At 35.7% G+C, this 13359-nt stretch overlaps 1 protein-coding gene across 1 annotated transcript; it reads left to right on the top strand.

Moving 5' to 3' along the window:
* The first annotated feature begins 4850 nt into the window (after nucleotides 1-4850).
* Nucleotides 4851-11985, top strand: LOC112286642 (uncharacterized). Its single transcript, XM_073536230.2, has 18 exons — nucleotides 4851-5048; nucleotides 5186-5278; nucleotides 5504-5566; nucleotides 5730-5809; nucleotides 6134-7191; nucleotides 7383-7622; nucleotides 7971-8248; nucleotides 8615-8737; nucleotides 8928-9065; nucleotides 9266-9351; nucleotides 9626-9725; nucleotides 9860-9935; nucleotides 10134-10216; nucleotides 10356-10426; nucleotides 10554-10637; nucleotides 10760-10847; nucleotides 10998-11114; nucleotides 11569-11985. The coding sequence occupies exons 1-18, from the start codon at nucleotides 4851-4853 to the stop codon at nucleotides 11731-11733; spliced, it is 3141 nt and encodes a 1046-aa protein (XP_073392331.2). The 3' UTR covers nucleotides 11734-11985.
* Nucleotides 11986-13359: the final 1374 nt, after the last annotated feature.

The raw sequence follows: 13359 nt of genomic DNA, 5'->3' as shown, positions 1-13359 counted from the left end.
GGGAGTTAAGGAGGGCAGCAACTTCACCTGCAGTGGCTGTGCTAGTTAGTCAACAGGTAGATTTAAAGGGCAATGCTTCTTACAGGGGTTTTCAAGGACAAAGGCTTCAATAGAATCTATTTATTTAGAAAATATCTACTATATCTTTTTGTAATGAACTCTAATTTTGTGAAGAACTCTAATTTTGTAGATTGCAAACCTTTTTTCTTTAATTTGTTTAATCAACTTCTTCCTTGTGTCTTTCCCATTCTATTAGATAGGACAGAAAATATAACAAAGTATTGTGAAGCTACAATGTTTGGTGAACATTACATGAATAGCTCTTTTTATGAAATACTTAAATAATTACAAAGAACATGAAATATCAAAAAGATAATATTTGATATGGAAAAAATAGATTTGGATACTATTGAGGTGGTTATTTTATTGCAACCATTATTTTATATATATATATATATATATATATATTTAATTGTTAGACAGAACATACATAGAAGTATTGTAATGTCATGTAGTAAAATTGCTTAAAGGTTTGATTTCTCTGAAATACCGTTGAACATTACAATTATTTTTTAAAATAAGCTTGAAATAAATAAGAAAATATAATATATAAATTTTGTATATAAAATTTATCTTCAAAAAAAAATATTAGTTTTATTGAAATGAGTAGCAAATTATAAGACATGGTTAAAAATCGATTCAATTTTTTTATGATTTTCTAAGATGGTTTTGACAAAAATCTAAAAGATAGGGACTTTTAAATAAACATAAAAAATATGAAAGTATATAAAATAATCTAAATTCAACATGAAAAATTCTATAATATTATAAAATAAATAAATATATAAATGTTGAGCAAATAAACATATCTAACTATGTGTTTTGTTGTTGTGTATAATATTTCTTTTAATTTATCTTTTAAATATAAAAATTCACTCTCTAAGATTTTTTATCAAAGTTGAATTTATTATTTTATCATTTGTAATTATATATTTTTAAATTAAATTATTTTAATATTTGTTTAATACACTTATATTGACTCATAGTAATATTATGTTTAGTAAATCTCTAAAATATTAGAATCTAAGATAATTTTTTAAAACTTACAATATTACTTATGTTATAATCTTTTTTAATTTTATATTCTATCTATTCAATTTGATTTATGTTATTTGTTAAGATAATAAAATCATTTATACAAAAAATCAAAACGAATAAGAATTGTATCTCATATAATTAATGTTTTACTTTATTTTTTATGAAGCCTTTACTAAAAAAACATTATATATATATATATTAAATACTATATTTTTTATATTTTTATAATTATTTTTATTTATTTATTAAATAAATAAATATTAATTTTATCCATATTGAAATCATATTTAAAATTTAAAATTTAAAATTTTATTTTTATATCTTTTTATTTATTTTTCTATCTTTTTTATATTTTATTGGTAATAATTGTCTAAATTGTGGTAAATTAGGAAATAAATTCAGATATTTCAATAATATCCACATCTATGGATATTTTTAGAAAATATTCTTATTTCATATCTTATAATATGATCTAATACATATATTTGCTAGAATTATTTTCAAATTGGTCATGTTTGTTCAAATGATTTTAAAAGAATATTTATTTGTATACTAAAAGATGTTTGTTGATGGAGAGTAAAATTGATTATTATGAATTAATAATAGTTAAAAAAGAATAGCTTTTAGATATTATTATTTTTAAAATATATATATATATTTCATTTTTATGAATAATTAAATATATTAATATTTATTTTTAAATAAACATTTTGATTTTTTTAAAATAAAAAATACTTCAATTTATAAAAAAATAAAATTATTCTCTCTCTCTCTCTCTCTCTCTCTCTCTCTCTATATATATATATATATATATATATATACTGTTGTTTGATAAGTATACTAAACTTGATTTAAAAAATTAATAACAACATTTAATTTGCAAACAAGAAAGAAAGAAAGAAAGAAAAATAACACCATATATATTGCTAATATAAGACAAAAAGAAACAAAAATAATAACTTAAAATTTAATAAGAGATTTTAAACAACACTCATAACAAATGTAGCATGAGATTTTTACAAAAAAAAAAGAATAATAAAATAATAAAATAATAACAGTTGAATTTTTTTACACATAATTATACTAAGCTAAAAAATATAATCATTTAGGAATTAAAAAGATCCTAAATATGCTTTTACTCTTGAGATGACATCTAACTTGGAAACAATTCAAATCATTTATTTTAACTAGCTAATCAATAAATAACAAGATTACAAGATTGAATAAAGATATATCAATTTTTTAACTAAAACAAAAAAAGAGTATTTATTTTATTATAGCAAAAGAAATAAAGTCCAAATTGGCTTGTAAGTAATAAATTTAATATTTTATCTAAAAAAATTTAAATCTAATATTTTCAAGTTTAATTATAAGAATCTAAATACAATTTAGTCAAGCTATCTCTAACACTAAAATAAAGAATCCAAGAGTACAAGTATGTAGAAAAAATCCTAAACTTTATTAAATGGCTAAATCACCATAGCCGAGAAAAATCCTAAATCAATATTACTATTGTAAGAATAAGAATAATCAATATTAGTATTGTAAGGCTATTGAAACTATGAAATGTAAATATTAAAATTAGAATAGCAATTTTTTTCTTATAACCATTTTGTATAAAAAGTAAAAGAGAAATATGATTTTATAGAGAAGTCAAAAGTGCATTGAATATATATATATATATATATATATATATTAATAATAAAAAAAATTAAAGTTAAATTATTTTATTTTTATTATTATTTCAAAAAAAATTATATCTTCAAAAATATTGAGGTTTTTTTAATAGATAAATTTAATATAATAATAAAAAGATTGACTTGATATTAAAAATGGTATTACTTTGGTAATAATCCTAATTTTTTAAATTATAATTTGAGTTTTCATATATTTAATTTTTTTTAATTACTTAAAAAAATTATATATTTTAATAATTTTTTATTAATGATAAATAATTTTAAAAAGCATATTTGGCTTCGGAAATCAGAAATTAAAACTTCAAATTAATTGATAAAATATATTTTTTATATAACCAGATATATCAATAATGTTTCTATATTTTACAATACATGCATATATAAGCCTTCAAAGTATTCAAATTTAAATATATTATTATTAAAGACATGATATATAAATTTAGGTATAAACTATATTTTTGAATGATATAAAATTATAATTATTTTTATAAAATAATGATATAATCTTAATTTTTATTCACTTTAAGTTCTACAAAACTTAGTTATTTTTGATGTATAAATAACTCATTATATAAGAGATTTTATATATATTTATTTATAAATAAAAAATTTAATTTAAGATTTTATTTGTTTTAATCCATTATCTTTGGCATTGTAAATTCTTTTATTACATCTAATGATAAGGCTAAATTCCAAGCCTTAAGTTTTTTTATATTATACATGATGGTGCTACTACTTTTTAAAATTATATATATATATATATATATATATATACATATATACATATTTTTTTTAAATATATACTATTGATAATTCTAAAAAATATCATTTAAGCAAAATACAAAATTTTTGTATTCATTTGCCATATTCCCTTCTTCTTGCTATTCAAAATTTTCTATTCTCAAAAATATGGATTCTAATCCCTTGTTGCTATTTCCAAATTGTGTAATAGATGATTGTAACATGCTTTGGACTTTCTTGTCAAATGCCAAGTGGCTTGATGGTACTAGCATAGAAATTGTAACCATTCGAGCACCAATATTGTTGCTAGATTATTATAGGTTTTAGAAGTGAGTCATGGTGCTACTAGCCATGAAATTGAACAAATGTCATTTGTTGGTCCACACACAACATATATTGATTCACAAATCATGGATAACCAACATGATTGACAAGTTTATTCATGATAGTGAGTGAAATGTATGCTACATATATATTCGTAAGGGATTGTGATAGTGAGTAAAAGGCGACATCCCTTTAGCAAGGCAGTACTTGTACATGATCTAATTGGTTTTCCTCAATTAACATCCAAAATATTCATTTCGAAAAACCCCTTCAATAAGGTGATTCATGATGGGCTAAAACGGAGAACATGGGCTTGGAACAAGAGATATGAAATTAGAAACAAGGAACAAAGACAAAGAATGGATAGAATCAATAATGAGATAGCAAGGGGGGGGGTGTGGCTTTAACAACATTGAGGTGTGGCTTTATCAATTCTCTCTCTCTACATGTGTGTGTATACATAATGTATTTCAACTACTATATTATCTAGTGCTAAGTTACAACCTTTGTAAAGTTACTGGAAAACAATAGAATTGATATGGTTCTATGGTGCTAAGTTATCCCGTACTAAGTTGTGAATTTCCACAAGTTCTATCCTAGGATGTAATCTAATTCCATTGCTTAGTAGAGATGATACTTTGTGTGTACATGTGTATATGTGCATGTATATATATATATATATATATATATATATGCTTGAATTTCAATGTCACAAATACCATTATGTTATTTTAATCATCAATTCTTCAAACATATTCCTATACATGTGGGCAAATGACGACAACTCTTCACACCCAGGCGGCCTTCAATTGAACTGTTTCCATTTCCGTGGAACAGCAATCCAGCGACCCCTTGCAACCGCGGTCGCGGCGCCGACGTGGCGCACACCTCTAAAACTGCGCCCTCTAGAAGAATCCGACGTGGCAGGGGACTGCGAACACACATAGGCTCCCTCTTCCTCCTTCCGCTGTAAAGCCGACACTGTAGCCGATGTCCCGGGAGCCCCTCTCGGTCGCAATTGCCCTCCTCGCTCGCTTGCTCGCTGGACAGTCGGTCATTCAGTCAGTCAGTCATCGAGCCCTGTTGATCAGAGGCCCAGTCCACCAATATGCGCCCCTGCGTGCTTCCTGGCGATGCTTTCATGAGTGGCCTCGGGGAATCGGGGAGAGTGAGAGAGAGAGCGAGAGAGTGAGTGAGTGAATGATACTAACCGAGGCAGAGAAGAAGAAGAAGAACACAGAGAGACTGAGAGAGCTCTTGCGGACGGACGGACTGACGGACGAACAAATGAACGCGAGTCGTAAGTTGTTGCCACGGAATTGCAGTTGGGGCGAGAGGAAGAGGAAGAGGGGGTGCCGGGTGCATTGAATACTGCTGCATTTAGGTACTTTGACGGTATGCTGGTCGCTGGCCGTTGTGTATGATTGAGTAGGAGAGGTACTTTCGAGGTGTTTTTTATTTACTATTATGGGGCAGTAAGTTAGCTTACCTATTCTGCCAGAGAGGGAGTGTGGGAATGATGAGAGCCAGTGACGCTGCTGCTCTCTGCCCCTCTGCTTGGTTTTTGTTCCCTCCCCCCTGCAGCAGAGAGTGTGTTTTCCTTTGCTGTCTGTGACAGAAGCCTCTCTTCGATGTGGATATAGGTGGAAGAGCTTGTGTGGTTGCCACTGTCCGTTTCGGAAGCAATTATTTGGATTTTTTTCGAGGTGGGGAGTGTCATAAGGGATGTGATGGTTTTTAATTGCACGAGTTTGTTGAGGAGATCTGCATTGGGGCGATGTTGGTTGCGCCCGTTGAAGTGTTTGGCTACTCGTGAAGAGTTTTCGCTGTTTTTTGTAGTTGGTGATTGACCCTTGCGGTAACACACAGACAGAGAAAGAGTCAGAGATAGGGGGCGAAACCGATTTTGCACAAGTAATCGGAAGCGAGTATTATTATCGCTGCGGCAGGTCTTTTGCACAAGGTCTTCATAGTGGAGCTCGATGTTCTTTGATTATTTGTTTTGTTTTTATTGCTTAAAAATGAATTACATTGCGGATGTGCTCATTTTGAGGGTGAAAACGCATGCGTTTGTGGAAGGTCAAACAATTAGTTATGGTTTTGGAACGACTAGTCGTCCTGGATAGTTTTTAGACCAGGACTAGGTCGTGATGAGGTGGAGCGATTGGGGTGACTCTTGAGTGGTCGTCTTTGCGCCATGTGTTTTCTTTTCTTTCTTTTATTATTTGTTTTCCTTAGATTAATATATTTTTGGGAGATGTCTTTGCGTTCAGGGTTTTTCGGGAAATGAATTCGGAGGAAAATTTCGCTGCTGTGATGGCCGGGGATCCTCCAGCGTGGGTGGACAATGAGGGAATTGGTGCGTCAAAAGATTTAGGGGTTAAGGAACCTGGTGGTGCGATACCTCTCTCGGAGAAAGGAGCCGTGCGTTTGCATCCCAGTGGAGCAACAAATGGGAACTCCAAGGACGGCAGCGCTGGTAGGCACGAGAGGAACGGCAGCATGTCGGGCACTTTTCTTGCGGCTCCTGGATATTCTCCATCATTTGCTTCCCTAGGCGATACACATGTCTTCGAAAGTCATCATGCCCCAAGATATTCCGACACTTTTGAAGGCTTCGAGCCCTCATGGCTTTCGCATTCCCAGGAGGTGCAGGAAACACCCAAGGTCACTCGGCCGGAAGGATTGAGCTTTATAACCCCTGCAGTTAATCATAAAATCTCCAAAGGCTCTGAAACCCAGGCTTCTGGTCCTGGAACTAATGATTTTAGTACTCCTACTACGGTTGAAGGTCATGAAGGGGGAGCGAATCAAGAACCGAAACATCACACTTCTCCCATTGCCAACCTTGTCGAAAAGCACTCTGCTGAAGCTGTACCCTCATCTCCTAGTGCCCTGCCAGACCAATCACCTGCTCTGGGTGGTGTGAATTCCTTCTCATTTGGTGGACCACCTCAAACGCCACAAACTCGTGAAATGTCCCACGAGCCTCACGTCGCTCTTAAGAAGATCCCGGGACATGAATTGGTAGAGTCGTTTATGACAAAGAACAAGCCATCTGCTCCTTTAGTTTCGCCTATAGGGTTAGATAAGGTTAGTGCTGTTAGTTTTCCAGCAGTTGAAGGCGCTCCTAGCCACAGTGATGCGGCTCCATCATCAGGAACCCATAAAGAGCCTCAGCCAGTTGTAGAGCAATCAAAACGGGATGTTGCCCAACCTGCCCAGCTGACGAGCGATGAAGCTCTTCTTTCAGCAGAATCAGCTGTGGTTAGTTCACCATCTGAAATATCCGACACTCTTCAAACAGATTCACCCAATATCTATAGTGCAGGTATGATTACATACTCGGGGTCTCACTTTCCCTTAGGAGATTGATTAATTCGTTTTCGTTGCATATGTTTTCTCGTCCGGTGTTTGAGCCTAGCATGTAAATGAGTAAGTCCGAATAATGGAACGCCAATTTTTAATTTAAGTTAGAAGTCATAACTCTGACATTGTGTGATTGGGTTTGAAATGATGAAGATTCATCAAAACCTGAGAAGTCCTCTGATGCAAGCAATGTGGCTACCGTTAGTGGAGGAATTGGGAAAGAAGTTGTGGAAAAGGTTATCGAACATGAAACAGCCACGATAGACGACAAGGGAGTGAGTAGCGCAACCTCGCAGAATCAAATAGTGATTGCACCCGAGAGTTTTGCATTCTCTAATGTCGAGGCTGAGAAGGGGGCGCCGATTTCTCTTTCTACTGAAACTTCTAAACCAGGTATTGATTAGCATACAGCTGCTAATTTTTGCTCTAGTGCACTCAGTATCTAGGTTCACCGTAACTCCCTCTGTTTAAACTTACAGCTAGGAATTGGTCAAAATGGTTCATCCGGAGTTTCAGCATTCTCTCTATCGTTTGTGATTGTGTTCCACATGGAGGTCTTGTGCGAAGGCCTTGCGTCGAAAATGTTTACTTGCATTGTCTTTCAATATATGAGTTCAATTAGGTTTGGTTTCAAGGTGGAGTTAGTAAGTCACTGTTGTCGCTGATTTGTGTGCATCTTGTGTTGAACCGCTCCGCAAGAAAGGGTTATTCTTGTAATTTAATTGGATATGTTGATTTTAGGTGTGTTCATCAGCAAGCTCAACACAATACTCACCAAAAAATGGCGTGGCCCAACCGACGATGATCTCCGTGGAATTGTAGTTATACCTAAGTATCTAAGCGAGGATATGGCTAACGCAGTTCAATCTGAAGGAACTGCGGTTCCTAAAGGTCCCCCTCTTGGTGAAAAGATAGCCGCACCCGCGTGCCCGATTCTAGTATTCATAAACTCTAAAAGTGGGGGTCGACTTGGCCCTGAGCTTATGAAACACTTTGAAGAACTCATCAGTCCCAACCAGGTCAGAATCTCCCTCATCTTGCGCTTTGTCGCGTTTTTTTCTTTGATTTTAAGTCTCGTTGATGATAGATTGAAAATGAGTTATAGGGCCATGTAGCACGTGTGTGTATGAAGAAACTTAGTGGTTCAATTTAAGTGGGATTCTAATCCATTATTTAGATTTTTATTTTTATTTTTATTTCTACTTTTAAATCATCTTAAATCTAAAAGAACTTTCTACACTTATATCATTCATAATTTTATATCTTTTCCAAATTCTGAAGAGATAGTTTCTTTCAATGTGTCTTTAACCTTGTGTTGCATGAAGACAGAGGCTTTGCATCATTGCAAGTTATCTGTGGCTAATTATTTACCTGCAATATTTCAGACCTATGATCTATCAAAGCACTCGCCGATGGCTGTTCTCCGATATGGAGTTGGGTGCCTGGACCAAATGGCTAAATCAGGAGACGAGTGCGCTCGAAAGACGGTGGAAAATCTTCGTATTCTCGTACGTCTCATCACCACTCCTATGTGTGCGTTTCTGGGAAGGTGTAATGTTTGGTTTCACAGTACCTCTTCTTCTTTGGAAAGAGTTACAGTTATCGATGAGCACCATTAGTCTAGTGTGTTATGTTGATGTTTGCACACGCTACAAACGAAGATAAATGAACTGAATAAAGTCGTAAACCTACCTTCAGGTGGCAGGTGGGGACGGGACCGTTGGATGGTGTCTTTCTAGTGTAGGAGCTCTTCGAGAGCTATTAACTAACACAGTTCCTCCCGTTGGAGTTATTCCGCTTGGCACCGGAAATGACCTTTCTCGAAGTTTTGGTTGGGTAAGACATCGAATCCAAATATAATTTTATCCTGAAATCAATCTCACTAGAATGTTTAATAGTCGTCTAAGCCCAGGATTCATTGAAATCAGTAAAAATGCGTTGAAGCTCGCTTCATATTTCATTTCCTCGGAAGAAGATCACAATTTGCCGTGAGCATTCTGAACTGTACTTTTCTATGTATTTGTGTGTGTACACAGGGTGGGGATTTTAGTTCGACGAACAAGTCAGCAATCAAAAAGTGCCTGGTGAAGGCATTATATTCCAAGGTTGCACCTCTTGATACGTAAGTGTTCCTCTGTGTAGACAACATCGAATTGCCGTGTAGACTGAGCTAATAGAATCGTGAAGATTCCGATTTAGGAGGGGTCTTCTAATGTTTCTGTTACAGTACCCTGGTAATACTGATTACAGATCTGCGGTCTTGGTCAGTTTGTTGTCCTGAAAGGGCCAATTATGATCATGTTCAATGTGGATTGTCGTGCAAGTGATATCGTCTGTTTATCCACTTTGGTCAGGAAGATAAGTTTCATATTCTCTCAGCATGAACTTTTGCGCAGGTGGAAAGTAGAAGTGATGCCTGCTAAATCCGTTTCTGCAGCCGATATTCATTTTCCACATGCAATGCATCCTCAACATCATGTTCCATTGCCCTCATCGGTAATTTCTCTGAAGTTTTTAAAAAAATTTCTTGGTTTTTTTCAATATAAAGCAGATTGACTACAGAGAGGTGATAGTTGTGTTAGGTGCCTCAAATTATGTTGATGAGATAACTTTTCATGAGTATCTTGCAGATTGCTGGTGAAAATCATGAAAAAGATGAAACAGCTCCTGCGTTTGAGGGATTGTTTTTCAACTATTTCAGTATTGGTGAGATCAATATGTCAATATCCATCCTTCTGTGGAATAAATGGCTTTTTAAAAAAGAATCTTGCACTGATATATCAGCAAAAGGCATTGCCTGAACGTTTGGACCGTAAAAGACCTAATATAGTGTAGTACTGAACTGACACACATATGAATTTATTAATTTAAACTGATGAAACCATGCTTTATTACTTGGTGCAGGAATGGATGCTCAAGTGGCGTATGGCTTTCACCATCTGCGAGATAAAAAACCCTGGCTTGCTCGAGGTCGCACAGCCAATCAAGTGGGTCTATTGGCATTGCTATGTTTTTTTTTGTGCTGCAAGCTATGCGCTTTAATTTACTTCATTTTATCATAATGCCAAATCATGTAAATTTTTTTGGCATTTTATCTAAGATATGAGAGTCATTTTCAACTTGCAGATGATTTACGGTAGCTTCGGTTGCACCCAAGGTTGGTTTTGCGCTACATGTGCAGTGTCTCCTCGCGCCAGGTGAAGTTCCTTGTGACTATTTGCAACTCTCATGTTAGTACTTTATTCTGAAGGTAGATCAGTGTTTGAAATTTAGTCCACAATTTAAAAACTTGATATTTACTTAACTTACAGAGTTCTCTTGCAGGGGTGTGTCAAATATTTTGAAATTGTTTGTGAGAAAAAGGGGCGCTAGCTCTAAAGATTGGCAGTTGATTCAGATTCCTAGCAAGTAAGTTACAAGTTCCGAGCGCACTTTGCACCTCTACCTATTCCTAGTGGCATTCATTGATGGGTACGGCTACAGTTTCATCACGTGGAATGTAACAATATCATTGATGGTTATGGCAACAGTATTCGAGCAATTGTAATTTGCAATTTACATAGCTACGCGGGTGGGCGAAACCCGTGGGGAAAACCTTCTTCTGGAAGAAGACTAAAGGTGGGTTGTCTTATCACGCTCAGTTCTCTCCGTCAAGTTGCTGTTCAGGAAGCTTTTACCACAGATTTTCCATATGTTATGAGAATGTCAAGTTCTTGTACTCTGTTTTTATCAACGTTGTCAGAATTTGATGTCATCGGCGGAAAACAGGAAGGTTTTGAGGAGCAAAGGTGCGATGATGGTTTGCTGGAAATCATGGGGTTGAAGGATGGTTGGCATTCGGCTTTTGTTCTCCTTGAAGTTTCCACTGCTGTTCGTCTTTGTCAAGTAAGCGTTTTTTCCTAGATCAAGGTTGTGTCCAGTTCAGATCGACCGAATTATTTAAACGGAAAGTAGTAGTGACTTGGTGTTGATTTTGTAAAGAGATTGTTTATCACGCTGCTTTGGTATCGGAAACTTGGAAGGTGAGGAGATTGCATGGTTTGAATAGCTTTCTAGGTCGTATAAGCTTCTATCCTTCTTGTTTTATTCGTCCATAAGTCGAAAAGGTGATCATCAAATGGATCTACTGGTATATCATTCTAGCTTGTTTACTTAATTAAACTCACCATTGAAATTCTGAAAGTTGGAGGTCCTAGTTGCACGCTAACGGTGTGAGGACCGAATGTTGTGCCTGTTTCTTTGATTAAACCCAGTAAGTTGATTCACACTCATTAATAGTACTGCCCAGTTCCGTTAGCTTTGTCATTTTTTAATCCAATTATCTCGCATTTTGCTCCAGGCCGAGGCAATCAAAATTGAGCTCAATGGTCATGCGCGAAAGAAAGCTTATATGCAAATGGATGGAGAGCCGTGGATGCAACCAATGGGTTCGCATCTTGACGAACCTACAGTCGTGATGATCGAGAAGCTTCCATATCCGTCCATGCTTCTAAAAAGAAAATAAGATGAAACTGTTTCTTTACTAGTCCTTGACGTGGTTTGGTGCTTGTAATTTCTCAAGCTTGTAGATATTAGAAAGTTGTTAAATTTAGGGCATAGCTTGTGCGTAGACAACTTCAAGCTTGAGCTCATCTGGTGGGGCTCCTTGCTTGCTATTATTTTCATTGGGTGTTATGTCCAATGCCTAATGATTTCCTCTTAGAATAATGAAGTTCGGGGTCTCTCACACGCGGAGGACTTCTTAGTATTGCATCCACGTTTTCTGGCTCGGATGTTACCAACCTGCTGTGTCGAGTGTTGTGCACATTTATCGTGGAATATCCACTTCAGCTGGATCTTGAACCATTCGGAGCCCGCGTGCGTCTTCAAATTCTGGTGAGTTCTCTGCCGCTTGTCTGCTAGCAACTAATTTTGTAATTTCCACAGGGATGCTGTGTTCCAGAGGGCTAACTTGTCTTCGACCACCGCAACATACGAGTTATGTATGCAGATTTTAAAGAAAGGCTTTGGATTAGTTCAGAATTTTCTTAGGTACAAAGTCTTGTTCGCATGTACAACAAACGAAGGCTTAACTGAGTATCGCGTGTTTCTAAATTATCCACCCTGGATCACCTCTTGTTCACCGTGGATTGCATCAGTGTTAAGACAGGTCTTGAGTCTCGATAAACTGGTAGAACTTCCTTTCAACAAAATCGAACTTTATTGAAAAGGTCTTGCACACGTGAACTAGAGGAGCAGAGTTTTAAAACAAAAGCTGGAGTAAAGTAGTGTTTTCACATTTTTTAATGTACAAGAAGTAAATGCATATCCGGACCCATTGCACATTGGGGCCTCATAATCCATAAGTATGAGTGGCTGTTGTGTAGTCTATATACGTTGACCAAAATATTGTCTATGTACAGGCAAGCCTACAGCACCTTCTCAGGTTTTCTAAATCTCTTTCAGATGTACACAGGTTAAGATCACCCACGCAAGCCAGAAGGGGCTGAAGTCATGCTGACATGTAAACGAGGCCAAGGTTGCCCTAAGCGAGTTCTTTGTCCAAGTCATTGCACTACAGTCCTTGGCCATCTTCTTGGCGAGTCCGTCTTGAGCTTGTGCTACGGAATATGATCCTGTGTGACCACTTGCATAACAGACACGCTTCTGGGGGTTGTGCGAAGCTCATGGTGCACTACAAGTATGAGTACTCCTTCGGCCTTGAGATTCTTAATGTTGTGAATTCTAAATGTTGGTCCTTGCAAACTAGACAGTTCTCTGCCCGTGGTTTGCGAGAAACATTGCATCTTATCTACTGTTGAAACGGCTTCGTCCGTCATTTCATGTGCATGAACATAATATTCAGTGTGGGCATTTTGCTGAAGTTTATCTCACAGCCAATTGTCAACGTGACGCAGAATACACGAACAGCTGAGGTGTTTGTCCAAGCACTGGATTAACATATTGTAGACAGGGAGAAGTATCTACCCAAGAGGACGACGACGATTACTTTTGGGATGGAGTGCTATGATTTCTAACTATTTCTGACAATTCTAATGTCCTGGTCTCCTTCGCCGGCCTACTTGATTCTGATAAACATTTTAACTGTGACATAGCTTCACGCCTTGGACTCATGGTGGATCAGCAGAGC

This window comes from Physcomitrium patens, chromosome 9 (assembly GCF_059467195.1).
Source record: "Physcomitrium patens ecotype Gransden chromosome 9, ASM5946719v1, whole genome shotgun sequence".
NCBI lineage: Eukaryota > Viridiplantae > Streptophyta > Bryopsida > Funariales > Funariaceae > Physcomitrium > Physcomitrium patens.
Note: the sequence above shows the minus strand (reverse complement) of the source record. Positions and strands in the feature narration are given on the sequence as shown.